Source organism: Podarcis cretensis (assembly GCF_951804945.1).
Source record: "Podarcis cretensis genome assembly, chromosome: 3".
Classification (NCBI taxonomy): domain Eukaryota; kingdom Metazoa; phylum Chordata; class Lepidosauria; order Squamata; family Lacertidae; genus Podarcis; species Podarcis cretensis.
In genome coordinates, this window is record NC_137172.1 from 124,125,483 (window position 1) to 124,140,619 (window position 15,137).

The following is a 15,137-nucleotide window of genomic DNA, read 5'->3' on the forward strand; positions in this document are numbered from 1 at the left end:
ATGGAACTTTCCTCCCCTCTCCTCCCCTTGTGAGCCCCCCTCAGTTTCTGGAGGTTTTTTCAGCTCTCTGAAGCAGAGGGGGTTCGGGGGGGGGGTGCCTCTTGCGCGCAAGGGATGATTTTGTTGGATACAACCCATTATCTCGTTTATTGAAAGGTTGACTTTAGAATACTGCATATTGGTTGAAAACGTTTTTTCTCACAGTCGGGAGGAGGTCCTTTGAAAATGTTGAAAATGTTGTTTTCTTCCATTTTAGAACTTAGAATTCAGTCTTTCTACAAACATTACAAGAGAAATTCAATACTGCTGATTGACCGTGTCCAAATATTTTTATTTTTATTATGATGGGTTTTGTCATATCAGTTGCATGCTTTACCTTATAAATATTCAAAACATGCATCTATAATGCCAGACAAATTGAATCAGTTACATTTAATATTCCAAATGCAGTCACTTCTCCATTCCATGCACTTTGAAATATATTGCTGCTTGGATAAGTACAGCATACATAGGTTAGATTTGATAGGGCTTTAGTAGTGAAGAGAGAAGGAACTATTAGTATACACTTCGTAAGCAAAAGGCTTGGAGTACATTTTCGAATAGAGCATTATAAATAAAGTATTGGGACCAGCTCGCCAGTTCCCTTCCCCCCCCATGTTAGCCCCCTGGAGCTTCCCTTTTGCATCCCATGCATCAGCCCCCTGGGCGCACACCCATTTAAACAACAGGAGAACTTTGAGTAGAGCAAGAAGGGAAGTAGGAAAAGCTCCATTGTGCCCATGTAAGCTTTTAGACCTTGACTTCTATGTTCTACATCTCTCTTCTATTTCTTGCTAAAACTATTTTTGAACAACTGCTCTCCCTTCTCACTACTCAAAGTTCTGCTGTTATTTTTCTTGTCCCTTTCTGCCTCAGTGTTGCACCATCCCTGCTTTGCTCTAACCTTTCCCGTTGTGGAAACCGCAACCTATTTCCTGTAAAGTGTTGTTTCCCTTTCCCCTCCTCATTTTAACACCAGGGCAGGAGAGCATCTCAGTATTGAATATTGCCCTAGTCAATAAATAGCTTTTGACTTGTACCTGTCTACACTAACACCAAAAAGCAACTTGCTCTCCCAGGCAACCTGCTTGGTGGTCCCTTGGTGGCCCCAGGCCATTGCAAGGCTGCACCAAGGCAACTACCTAGACAGAGGCAGTTGAGGAGCAAAAGGCAAAACTACTGTGTGGCATTAATGTAGGACTGTAATATAGAGAGACATGGATTCTGTGTGGGAGAGTGTAAAAATTTGAATGCTTCCCATCTCTCTAGGGAAGGTCTTACTGGTATGTTTTTGAAAGAATCACAAAGGTTCTGCTTCAGGGAAGAGCCTCACCTTATCTCAGACAGGAGGAGGAAATGACAACCTTGATACCATATTTCAGTTTCCTCTTGCTTATTCCTCTCACACTTGGAAGTATTTATTAATTTTAGATGTTTTAAAGTTTGCAGGCTGTTCAGTGCTGTACAACACCTTTTTGCAAATGCATTTGCACCTTCCAGTGTCCCTTCCAATTCTCTGATTCCTTTAGCGTTCAGAAATTCCCTGGAGGTGCTGGCTATCTAAATGGAATAAGAAGTTGGTAAAAATGTCTTGCACTGAACTACTCAATTTTGTTCATATTTTGTCCACTGTTTAAATGAAAAGCTCTATTTAAATTGCTGCAGTTTATAATCATAAATATGGCTTCACAAGTCAGATAAGTATGAAAGTGTTTTTGTAGGGCAGGTTGCACACACAAGGCCTGTGGACAGCTGGTAGGCCTCTCCCAGTTGTTCGTGGTCCCTAGAGGAACTCTGAATATCTGTAATCTGATTTCCTTTTCTATCTCATTGTGGAAATGAGTATGGCTGCCAAACCAGGAACAGAGGAATGCCTGCATCACTTTATCCACGATGCTCCCTGGCTTCAGTTGTAAATTTCCTGTGTCTGGAGAAGAATGCATTAGACTACCTCTCGAGGTCCCTTCCAGCTTTGATTCAGTGGTGTGATTATCATTTCCTAAGGCTGTAGATTGTCTTAAATAAAAATCCTCATACTGCATATTTTGCAGGAGAGGTTCTTTTAGGCATTCCCCAAGATTTCCAATGTTTCCAGTGGAAAAAGGTGTTTACAGTGATCAGGGAGTAAAGCTACAGTTGTAGCATTTAATCGACCAGTTTAAAGTGGTCAAATTATAATTAGCAAGGAGGATTCAGCAGTTAAGTGATGTGAGTGCTCCAGAACTGGAAATTTTTCCACTGCCCTTATCTGACATACTCAGTAAACAAAGCTACTATGTTAATATAGGCTGTGTAAATACCTCAACAGTTTTTCTAACAGCCAAAAGTAGTTGAACTGAAATATTCATAAATTTAAAAAGTAAATGGTTAAAAAGTTATATTCAATGGTTTAGCAATTATAAATGTGATAATTAGAGAAATTCAAAGATTTACTTGGAAATTTTTCTTATTGAAATACTTGTAAATATTTTGAGAGATGGCAGCATAGTTGCATACACTTTGCTTACATTATTCAGATTTTATGAAACAAAATTTAGGCCCACAGCAAAACTGTTAAAATACTAACTAAGCATGCCTGAAGAGTTGTGTATGTAAGAAAATGTCCTTCTTAGAGCGAGTGATCTGAAAAAGTTAATTTAACTTTAGATTTTAGATTTCTCTGGTATTGTATCCATTCCAGTTGCCCAGTTTGTTTTGAATTGTATTCATTCATGATGACACTAATTTTATGAAACAATATATTTTTAAATTTTACAAAATCTGAAAAAAATAGCATAGTGGAAAATGTACTGTACTGTCAAAAAATGGTGGTATATTAGTTGCAGTGTGCTGCTCCAATGAAGAATAAAAAAGGAAATATTAAATATACTCTTCTAACTGTGGTTTACCATAATATTTTAATATCCAAATGTTATTTAATTTCTGAAATACTTAATTTTTATCAATTACTTGATATGTTTTGCACAATGCTTTCCCATAAAAATAGCCTTTAAAAAGAAGCAAGTCCATGTCCCATTTTAATAAAGATGCTGAATTCTGTACCTCTCCTGGTCTGTATTTGATCATGTTTGATCAACTGGTGGCATTAAAAGGGCTTCTTTTGCAGCAGTATTCAGAAGACCATAGACAGGGGAGCATCCCACCCATTTGGCAAGCAACTGTATGCTAATTGCTTGCTGTGTGAAGCAGTGACACGTGGATGCAATTTCAAGCCGACTCCCAAGTAGCAGCCATTCTGTGTTGAGGGAACTTCAGCTCCCTGAATGATGTCTCTAGCATTTCCTTCTTGTCTTTATGGTTTTCAGCTACCCATCCAGTGTCGTGTTCTGTTTTCCCCTTGCTGTTGTTTTGTGCCTCTGCTATCTGTTGTGTGTCACTTCTCAAACTCCCGAGAGCCTTACATCCAAACTCCTTAAATCCAAACCTATCTCCCTAACAGATCCACCAGTGCAGGGGTAGGCAGCCTAAGGCCCAGGGGCCGGGTGCGGCCCAGTCACCTTCTAAATCCAGCCCGCAGGCGGTCTGGGAATCAGTTTGTACATGAGTAGAATGTGCCCTTTTAAAATGCATCTCTGGGTTATTTGTGGGGTCTGCCTGGTCTTTTAACATGAGTAGAATTTGTTCTTTTATTTAAAATGCATCTCTGGGTTATTTGTGGGACAGAGGAATTTGTTCATATTTTTTTCCCAAAATATAGTCCAGCCCACCACATGGTCTGAGGGACAGTGGACCAGCCCAAGGCTGAAAAAGGTTGCTGACCTCTGCTCCAGTGTAACAGAAAAGTCTTTGTTTATACTTTCCTGTACTAGAGGCAAAATGTTTTATAGTGTTACATTTCTTCTGTTCCTGAATTACAGCTCCACAGCTCATGACAGAATACATTTCAGAAATGTAACTGTTAGCACAGTTTTGCTCCGTGAATAATATGCAGGCTGTATTTCTTCAATAGATTAACAGAGGTCACATGACTACAGAAGCTAAGAGGGCTGCCAAAATGGAGAAAAAACTGAAGATATTGCTTGGTGGTTATCAGTCTCGAGCGATGGGGCTCATAAAGCAATTAAATGACTTGTGGGATCAAATTGAACAAGCTCATCTTGAATTGCGCACATTCGAGGAATTAAAGAAACATGAAGATGCTGCTATTCCTAGGAGATTAGAGGTAAAGTCATGAAATTCTGTTGGCCATCTAGAAAGAAGGAAGGTGGCAAAAGTTGTGTTAAGTCATGTAATTTTATTAAGAGGTTGCTGCATCCATTAATTTAAAAAAAGTAGAGTAGAAAATCAGCATTAAAAAATAGTATATTACTTTAGTCCATTTTATTTAGATGATTTTGTGTTGCTTATCACCATGTCATCAGGAGTCTTCTTTTTTCTTTTTCTTTTTCTTTAAACAGTTGATCCTATCCACAGAGTTGCATGAGCTTCTCTAACATAAATCATGGGAAAATGCTCCTATGTGTACGTTATGGGATGTGTGCTTGTGTTGCATAATCTGAGACTCCCTGCTCGTATAATAATTTGCATTCTGCTACTTCTGGGTCCTTTTTATCAGCTGACCATTTTTATTGTTACAGTGTCTAAAGGAAGATGTTCAGCGGCAACAGGAACGAGAGAAAGAACTTCAGCAGAGATTTGCAGAGTTCATGCTGGACAAGGAAGCTTTTCAGTCGAAATATTAAGTCACACATCTAGCTTAAGCCATGTTTTGTAACATTTCTCAAATGCAATAGATAGGTTTTGCCTCCTGTGTCTCAAATCAAACATAAGCAAATTGGGTCCCAAATCCATTTTGTGTTTTACGTAAGACTGAAGGCCATGCATCTTATGAGGGAGAGGTGGATTGAAACATATACAGAGGATAATTGACACGCACTAAGGGGTAGAAATTCCAGCACCTAGGATTGGTTATGTGATGATCTTTGCTGATCACATCCACATTTTTGACCCTTTACAAACTGATATTCTGATATTAAAAGGAAAAACCAGCAGATTATTTTAAATCACATCATTTGCTAAACTGTTATTTTACCATTGCTATGATCCACAAGAACCAAACACTTTGTCTGTGTGCCAGCGGCTATGTACTGTGAATTTGGGGTGTAAAGCAATGTATTAAACTGTGTTTATGTCCAGTAGCTTGAATGGAATCTGAAATTATTTGCCTGTAACACAATATTTATTTATGTAAAGAATGTGCCCTGAAAACCAAAAAGACTGGCAAGGTGAAAAATAAGTCAGTTCCAAAGATGGCAAAGGGAAGAATTCACTGGGAAGCGTTCCTGCACAAGCCCTTTGTGCCATGAAAGGAAAGTGTGCAGCACAGAAGTATCCCATTGCTTACTGTAGCGCCCATCCATTCCAAGGAGCCTTGCTCCCAGTGACGTGTGGGGAATGGACTGGGGGTTTAGGCTAGTCCCCTAAATCTTCCTCTGGTGTCTCCTTCCCAAAGCCTGGGAAGTTTTTTTTTTTTTTAATAATCATATTTTATTAGGTTTTACAAAATTAACAGTAATAAAATTAACTAAAATCACAAAACAAACATACACATCAAAATATAAACAGAAAAACGAAAAAGAAAATAAAAACATAAAAAAAGAAATTTAGCATTAAAAAAAGAAACTCTCTTTCAAGTTAATACCATTTCAAATCTTATTTTCCTTACTTCCGCCCGCCTACCTTGTATTCCACTTTAAAAATTTATTCAGCAATATCATGTTATTCAAATTCATCCTTTGTCCTTCCCTTTATACACTTATTCATCTTAATCGCTAGAACCCCTTCATTTCATTTACAATGCCCTTAACATTCATAGATTTTGCAATGTTTTTGTAGATAAACTTTGAACTTCTTCCAATCTTCTTCCACCTGCTCTTCTCCTTGATCTCGGATTCTGCCAGTCATTTCTGCCAATTCCATATAGTCTATTACTTGCATCTGCCATTCTTCCAAGGTGGGTAGGTCTTGTGTCTTCCAGTGTTTTGCGATGAGTATTCTTGCTGCTGCTGTAGCATACATAAAAAAAATTCTATCCTTCTTTAACACCAATTGACCGACCATGCCCAGGAGAAAGGCCTCTGGTTTTTTTAGGAAAGTATACTTAAATACTTTTTTCAGTTCATTATAGATCATTTCCCAGAAAGCCTTGATCCTTGGGCAGGCCCACCAAAGGTGAAAGAATGTTCCTTCCGTTTCTTTACATTTCCAACATTTATTATCGGGCAAATGGTAGATTTTTGCTAGCTTGACTGGGGTCATGTACCACCTATATATCATTTTCATAATATTCTCTCTTAAGGCATTACATTCCATAAATTTCATACCGGTGGTCCACAACTGCTCCCAGTCAGCAAACATAATGTTATGACCAACATCTTGTGCCCATTTTATCATAGCAGATTTTACCGTTTCATCCTCAGTATTCCATTTCAACAGCAGATTGTACATTCTTGACAATATCTTAGCCCTGGGCTCTAACAATTCTGTTTCCAATTTTGATTTTTCTACCTGGAAACCATTTTTCCTGTCTATATTGTAGGCCTCTCTTACTTGAAAGTAATGTAACCAATCTCGCACCTTATCTTTAAGTTTCTCATAGCTCTGCAATTTCAATTTATCACCCTCCTGTTCCAAAATTTCACAATATTTTGGCCAGTTAGTTTCCATATTAAGTTTTTTCAAAGCCTTTGCTTCCATAGGTGAGAGCCACCTTGGGGTTTTGTTCTCCAAAAGATCTTTATATCTGACCCATACATTAAGCAATGCTTTCCTGACAATATGGTTTTTGAACGCCTTGTATATTTTGTCCTTACCGTACCACAAGTATGCATGCCATCCAAAAACATTATCATATCCTTCTAAATCAAGAATGTCTGTGTTCTCAAGAAGTAGCCATTCCTTCAGCCAGCAAAAAGCTGCTGCCTCATAATATAGTCTAAGGTCCGGCAGGGCAAACCCCCCTCTATCCTTTGCGTCAGTAAGAATTTTATATTTTATTCTGGGTTTTTTACCCTGCCAGACAAATCTAGAAATTTCTTTTTGCCACTTCTTGAAACAGTCCATCTTGTCAATTATCTGTAACGTTTGAAACAAAAACAACAATCTTGGCAACACATTCATTTTGATAACTGCTATTCTACCCAGTAAGGAAAGCTTTAAGTTTGTCCATGTTTCAAGATCTTTTTTCACTTCAGACCAACACTTTTCGTAATTATCTTTAAATAAATTAACATTCTTCAAAGTCATATTCACCCCTAGATATTTTACTTTTTTCAGCACTGTTAGTCCTGTTTCTCCCCGAAACCTTTCCTTCTCAATTGGTGTTAAATTCTTCTCTAAAACCATAGTTTTTGATTTATTGAGTTTAAACCCTGCCACCTGACCAAATTCTTGTATTATTTCCAAAGCTCTTCTAGTACTAGGGATTGGCTCCTGTAGTGTCAAAACTAGGTCATCTGCATAAGCTTTCAATTTATATTGTTTGGCTCCGACCTGTATACCCTGAATCTGTTGGTCCCTTCTAATCATGTTCAGCAAGACCTCCAGGACTGAAATAAAAAGCAGAGGGGAAATTGGGCAGCCTTGTCGTGTCCCTTTCTCTATCTTAACTTCTTCTGTAACTGCGTTGTTCACTATTAATTTTGCCTTTTGTTTGGAATAAATCGCCCCTATACCGTTTCCAAACCTTTCTCCCACCCCCATCCCTTGCAAGTTTTTCTTCATAAAACTCCAAGAAATATTATCAAAGGCTTTCTCTGCATCGATGAATATCAATACAGCTTTCGTGTTGATATGAACTTGTAGTTTTTCCAAAATGTCAATTAAGTTCCTTGTATTATTTAACATGTGTCTACCTGGGAGAAAGCCTGCTTGGTCTTTATGTATAATTCCTGCTAAAACTTTTTTTAATCTTTTAGCTAAAATATCCGCAAAAATTTTGTAATCCACGTTAAGCAGGGATATGGGGCGGTAGTTCTTAAGTTGTGTCTTTTCTTGTTCATTTTTCGGTATAAGCGTGATGTAAGCATCTTTCCACGACTCCGGCGCTCTTTTCCCCTCCATAATTTCATTACATAATTTCATTACAAACCTCCATTAATGGTTGAATTAGATAGTCTTTCATTATCTTATAATATTTGGAGGAAAGCCTATCCGGGCCTGGAGACTTGCCTAGTTGCAGATTCTTAATGGCACCTTCAACCTCCTGTTCAGAAATTCTATCATTCAATATAAGTTTATTCTCTTGAGATATATTTTGTAATCCATTTGTTTTTAAAAATTTCTCAATCTTAGTCTCATTCTGTGGCCCTTGCGCATACAATTGTTTAAAATATCTCTGGAAACAATCTTTAATCTCCTGTGGGTTTTGTATATTCCTTCCATTTACTTCAAGATTAGTCACAGTATTTAATTTTTGTCTTCTCTTCAGCTGCCAAGCTAGCAGCTTTCCACACTTATTAGCCGATTCAAAAGTTTTTTGTCTCATTTGTTTAATCTTCCATTCTATGTCCTGATTCATCAGTTTCACATATTGTGCCTGATATACTTTAATTTCACGCAGAATCTCCTGTGAATTTGGTTTAGTCCTTAATCTCTTTTCTCCTCCGATTTTCTCTAAAATCTTTTCTTTTCTTTCCTCTTGAAGTCTCCTCTTTATTGCATTTTGCTGAATCAAAAAACCTCTCATAACGGCTTTACTCGCGTCCCAGATGATTCTTTTTTCCACAGTTGTCTTCAAGTTTATTTCAAAATAATCTTTCATAATTTTTTGGGCCTTCTTAATAATTTCAAAGTCCCTAAACAGGGTGTCATTCATTCTCCATCTAAAGGAACCAATTGGTGTTAATTTCATATCCATTCTCACAGGGTTATGGTCGGAGCAGATTTTTGGGCAGATTTCCACCTTCCGGATCTTAGGTGCCATCCCTCTTGTGATCCAAATTTGGTCAATTCTCGTCCATGTCAGATTAGCTTCAGAGAAGAAAGTCCCCTCTCTACCTAGGGGATTTTTAGTTCTCCAAATGTCAATCAAGTCCATATTGTCTGTCATTTCAAAAAAGGCCTTTGGTAGTCTTCCATCTTTTGTGACTACCTGTCTTTCAGATTTATCCATGTTTGTTGACACAACACCATTCATATCTCCCATCAAGATAATGTTCTGATCCATGTGGTCCAGCAGCGTCTCATGCAGTTTCTTATAAAAGTCTGATTTCCCCTCATTGGGCACATAGACTACAATTATTAAAACTTTTTCTCCTTGTACTTGTATTTCAATTGCTACAAATCGTCCATGTTCATCTTTAAAAAGAAATTTCGGTGAAAGTTTCTCTTTTGCATATATCATGACTCCTCTTTTTTTGACTTTGTCCGATGAGATAAATTCTTGACCTAGTCTCTTATTTATCAATAATTTCCTGTGGAGTCTTGTTATGTGTGTTTCTTATAAGCAAATCAAATCCAATTGTTCCTTTTTCAGCATGTGGAAAATTCTCTTTCTCTTGCTAGGGGAATTTAGACCCCGGATGTTCCAGGTTAATATTTGCAGAGACATGTTGTAATTATTGTAGGGTTCCTCCAACTGCTCCCAAAAGTTGTTCTTCTTCTGATGGTTGTGTCTCTTTCTCTAATCGGTCCAACCCCAAGGGGTGTCTCTCCAAGTCAGGTGGTACCAGTCCTAATATCTCCAAATCTTTTGTTCTTGCCTCCCTTCGTAGTTCTTCACCAAAATCTTTCAGGAAACTCACTTTATCTTCCTTTGATCTTATCTTTATTTTCTTTCCTTTAAATGTAAACGAGAGGCCTTGCGGAAATTCCCACCTGAGCAAAATATTGTTCTTCCTTAGTAAGTCGACTAAATCTCCGTAGTTAGTTCTGAGATCTAGTAGGTATTTTGGGATATCTTTAAAAATTTCAATTCTTTCACTTCCAATCTCCAGTGCTTTCTGGTAGTGTAGGCCCAATATTTTATCTCTTTCTTCTTTAGATCTTAATGATATCAAGCAGTCCCTCGCTTTGTTCTTCCTTTTTACCCTTCCCAGTCGAAAGGCACTCACTATCTTAGATTCTTCTGAATCCAGACCCCAATAGGTCTCAAATTCCAATGTGAGAAAGTCTATTAATTCTCCTTCCTCTGTTTCTGGGACTGCTCTTATTCTCAAATTGGCCTGCTTCTCCTTAAGTTCAATCAGAGAGAACTGTGCTTTGTAGTCATCCAGTCTTCTATTTATTGGTGGTATTTTTTCCTCTACCGCCAAAACCCTCTCTTTTGCTTCCTCTGCTGTCTGTTTTGTCTCCTTGGATTCCTGCAATAATCTGTCAATTGCCTGGGTATTAGAGTTCACTTTCTGCCCCACGTCATTCACTTTTTGTCCAAGGTCTTTAATAGTTGAAGTATTTACGTCAATCTTAGCTGTCAGATTTTGTAAAGCCGAGAGGATCTTGTCCAATGTTGCAGAATCTGATCCTGCTGGTCCTGCTCCCTTTAGTTCTTCTCTTTCTGTAGCTTGTGGGGCCGAGACGCTTGTTACAGATGCTCTTCTGTAGTGTTGTTGCTGCTGTGTCAGCAATTGCTGCTGTTGTCTGGTTTTATATTTTATTGCTTTCTCTTGCGCCTTCTCCTGAGACTTATCTTGTGGTTTGTCTTGATCCATGTCTGTGCCTCAGGAAGTCAAGGTCACTTACACAGTTCTCACAACTCCCAGGTTTGTTTCTCAGCAGTAAAAAAAAAGGACAGCTGCAATGGAAAATCCCCAGCTATAACACAAAGTTCCTCTAGGGGAGCAGAGTAGCAAAATGTTTCATGAATGAATGATGATTGTAAAACAGTAACCTCCTAAATGTTTCAATGTTACACAGAAAGTCACGATTGCAGCCTCAAATATTCCTTTTAAGAAGTTGCCATTCACTTGCAGAGATCTGCAGTAATAATTGCAATGTCTATAAAACGGTGCATTCAAGGTGACCTTTCAATTATTTAAGGCAGTCCGATATCAAAGGTTGAGTGGTGGGTTCTATCCCCCCCTTTCCCTTTTAGGGGGGGCTCTTCTGTCAGGCAGTGAGATTTAGTTCTTTATAATAAGTCAATTTCTTTAGTTCCACGCTCCTTTATCCCTTGCTTTTAATCTGTCTACAGATCGGCAAAGCGGGCTTCCTGATTAAACTTTGCTGATTTCAGGTTCAAATTCAAGATCAAAGTCCAGGATCAAAGTGTCAAAATCAAAGTCAAATTCCTAGTTTACTTGTATTAAGTCCTTTCCTTTGATCCTTTCAAAATTTCCCCGGTCTTACTCACGGGTAGATGTTTCAGTTCAATGTTCACAGGAAAAAGGTCAGCGCTCTCCGGCAACTGCTATGCAGCTTCACTCCGCAGAAGTAGCGATCGACTCCCAGCACAGCGCAGCCCCGCTCCGCTCCGGAGCTCTTTACAGAGCTCTTTTGGGTGCGCTCCGTGTGCCCACTGAGTCCCACGGCCCCAGGCTTCTCCCGCCTGCGGGTTTTTAAAGGGTCCTCCGCTTCGCTGCAGCGGTTGACCCGATTTCTGCGGAGCTTCTCCCTCCAGTTAGAGGGAATCCGCCATTGCTGGTAGGCACCGCCTCCGGAAGCCTGGGAAGTTTCTGCCTGGCTTAGGGAGGAAGTCTCAGTGCTTACATGCGTGACGTCGCAACATCACACGTGCAACGTCGTCCCCCACGAAAACAAATCACCCTTGCAAACTGGTGCCTCTGGCCCTAATGGTTCCCCTACAAAAAATTTCACCACACTCCACTGCTTGCTCAGGAAAACTTCCAGAAAGATTCTGCCAATAAGCAGTTGTGTTCTTGTCTCACATTTTATGTCAGTCATGCCACAAGTCTCCTTTTAATTGGCGTCAGTAGTCGTTATCTTTAGAGATTCGGGAAAAATGTTTGAGTGTGGTTAGAGGAGAACTAACCAATAGGGAAGTCAACCCTCCTTGGGGCACCAGAGAAATCCCATAGATCCAGGAGGCTTTGTTTCTGCGGAAGACCCGGGGAGGGGGCTACCAGCTTATCTCCATTTACACAAACATGAAATACATGAATAGATGAGAGTGGCATCTGGGCGGTTAAGGGAACATCGTTATGCGTTTGTAAAGTGGCCTTAACAATATTAATGAACAATGAGTGCTACCTAGCAAACTTAAATTTTGCTGTTAGCAGTTTGAAATGCTACAGTGGTATTGGGGGTTTTTAATGGTTAAATTTGCAGATAACTGAAATTAGGTGGCTCATAATACATTCCAGCAGGTTTCTCAGTTAGCAGTGAACAATAGCTGATGGAAGAGGATCACCTGCATCTGATTTATCCCAACATTGAGTACAAGGATATTCCTTTCTCTTCTCCCCTCCCCCCAAGCCTCTGGTTTTTAAAGCATACAGCTTTGCCAGGCTTGGGCTCTGGTAGAAATCTCTCCGGTCACGAGGTTTTCAATATATCAGCTTAGACAGCACCTGCCTCATTAGATCACTTTAATGTCTGCAGGTTAAAACAGAAATTCTGATGTATTCAAATTACTAAAGAATTCCTCAAAGGAAGCAGAAATATTTAAATTCATGGTGTCCATCACTAGCATTTATGAATTGTGATGCTTGGAAATGCAGACTATATTTCTTATTTATTCAGTTCATATGCTGTCAGGAATCTTTGCCAAATATGTGTGTTAGGTAGATGCCTCTTGGGATTCCACAGAGCATTTTTTTCTATTCTGCATCTCCTTCAACTCTTCAACATCTCCCCCCACCTTCCAGTCAACACACATGTGGGGTGCATTTTCGTTGTTCTGGTAATACTTAAAATAATTTAATACATGATCATATCTGCTGAGTCTGTCTAGCAGCAGAGAATAACTTGCCTAATAAAGTTCCATTGTTAGTCAATGCTAATAGTTGGCTTTGCCACAGTCATGGGAGATATGCACTCAAGGTAGCATCATGCAGGATATTTTTTCTATATAGAAATAGTATCTATGTTGAAGAATGTGTACACACATGGGTCTCATGTGCCTCAAATACACTGGTCAGGCAGCAGTTATGCACAGCAGCTACCCCATCTACATATGTTTTTTGTAATTTGTGTGTAACTGCTTATGCTGTTTCTGAGAAATTATTTCTGCATAGGAAATGGTAATGTATACAGACTACATTTATCTCACTACAGTTCAGCCTGTAGCACTGCCAGTCACAAAAAGAAGTTATAAATTGATGCAGGAGTTCTACAATGATTGAGATTTCATGGCTCCTTATAATATTTTTTAATTCAATGAAGTATATTCATACCCATCAAACAAAATCTTGCCATCACATGTGTGATAATTTCTGTCATGTTCAGGGTGATGTGGTGATTGGTCTGGCCACCCCATATGCAGTGTGAATGCCTCAGGTACAGCCCTCGTTTCAGAGCCCCACAGTGATGCAGTGATTGGGGGGCCATACCATATCAAGGCTGCCTCTACATCCCTTAAGGCAGTTGTGCAGAGCCGTTGACCCTCCAGATGTTGCTGAGCTGCAAATCCCATCAGCTCCACCAAGCATGGCCAGTTGCCAAGGACTATGACAGTTGCAGTTCCTCCACATCTGGATGGCCAAAGACCCTCCAGCTTGGGGCAGGATCATGGCAGCTTCAGCTTTTTAACAAGGAAGCTAACACCTAAGGCAAATCTAGCCAGCCTTCCCTTCTCTAGGGGCAGGGGCAGGCACGACTCCCCACCCCAAGCATATGCCAGTAAGCCCAGCCATTTCAAGGGGGGCTGCTATCCTTTTGGACAATCTAGATGGATGTCTTGCCTCTACAGGGTGCCAGGCAGTTTTATTCCTGTTGCAGTTCTGGAGGAAGGAGAGATGACCTCAGCAGAGAGAGAGTTCAGTCTTGCCTACTTCAAAGTTCTGTCAAGACTGGTAGCACCAGAAGACGAGGTTCTGCTGATCTGGTTTTGTCCTCTGCTATCCCTCTAAATCCTCTTCTTCTGAAAGATTTGACACCCCCCTCTTCCTTGAGGGATCTTTGAGGCTGAAAGTATCAGGAAAAAGCCAGGCCAGGGTAGATTGTTCATTCCGGACTGCTGTCTGAAGCTTGGCCAGGGCTGAAGAAACACATTAGGAATGTACAGATGAAGAGCAACTTGCAGCTTCTGTTGCTTCTATAACGTCAAACTTGCTGGCAGTACTTAAGCATTTTCTGTAGCCCTCCCTGTTGCTTCTTTGCTGTCAACTTCCAGCTTGCTTTGGCAATGTTCTCCAAAACGAATGGCTGCACAAACTTAAGGAGGATTTTTGTTTGTTTGTTTTTAATTTATCAGGCTTGACAAACCTTGTTTTGGTATTCTGCTTTCACTATCAGGACTATGAAATATTGCAGTTAAAGCAAAGGGACCTGCTTTCCTGTCTTTGCGCATGCTCATTCTTTTTTACACAAATGGCATCATATATTTGTGTCTTGGTGGGGTCCCCCCCCACGAGGTCAAGTGGTATACGTTACCCTCTCCTCTCCCTTTTGGTCTTTGTAACAACCCTGTGAGGTAGGCTAGGCTAAGTCAATATTTGTACTTTAGCAGCAGTTCTTGCCCAATGGATAGTTGGGTGGGGTCAGGTGCAGGGGCCCCAATCCACATCCAGTCTACTGCACCCAGGAAATCCTGTTGGCATCCCACACATGGATAACAGGCCCCATCTACACTATCTATCCTACCACTTTCAGCAGTCATGGGTTCTCCCAAAGCATCCTGGTAATTGCTAAGAGTTTGCTAAGAGTTCTGAGAATTGATAGGAGACCCCCCATTTCCTTCGCTAAGCTATGATTCCCATAAATTGTAACAATCACCAATATCTCTTTCAAAGGAACTCTAGGAATAGTGTATCTTTGAGTGGAATAGAGGTCCCCTAATGCAGGTGGCGCTGTGGGTTAAACCACAGAGTCTAGGGCTTGCCAATCAGAACGTCGGCGGTTCGAATCCCCGCGACTGGGTGAGCTCCCGTTGCTCGGTTCCTGCTCCTGCCAACCTAGCAGTTCGAAAGCATGTCAAAGTGCAAGTAGATAAATAGGTACCACTCCGGCGGGAAGGTAAACGGCATTTCCATGCGCTGCTC

General features: G+C 40.1%; 1 protein-coding gene and 1 long non-coding RNA gene across 2 annotated transcripts in view; one reads left to right on the forward strand and one right to left on the reverse strand.

The window, feature by feature from the left end:
* The window catches only part of CDC5L (cell division cycle 5 like), a 27,836-nt gene extending 22,659 nt beyond the window's left edge, over window positions 1-5,177 (forward strand). The window contains exons 15-16 of the mRNA XM_079969798.1: window positions 3,989-4,201; window positions 4,617-5,177. Coding sequence (XP_079825924.1) covers window positions 3,989-4,201; window positions 4,617-4,721 — 318 coding nt within the window. The 3' untranslated portion in view covers window positions 4,722-5,177. The remainder of the gene's footprint in view (window positions 1-3,988; window positions 4,202-4,616) is intronic.
* LOC307212768 lies at window positions 4,841-14,925 on the reverse strand. Its single transcript, XR_013837197.1, has 2 exons — window positions 11,641-14,925; window positions 4,841-5,492 (listed from the first exon to the last, which is right to left on the reverse strand). It is a non-coding gene; the product is annotated as an uncharacterized lncRNA (long non-coding RNA).
* Between the last annotated feature and the right edge of the window lie 212 nt (window positions 14,926-15,137).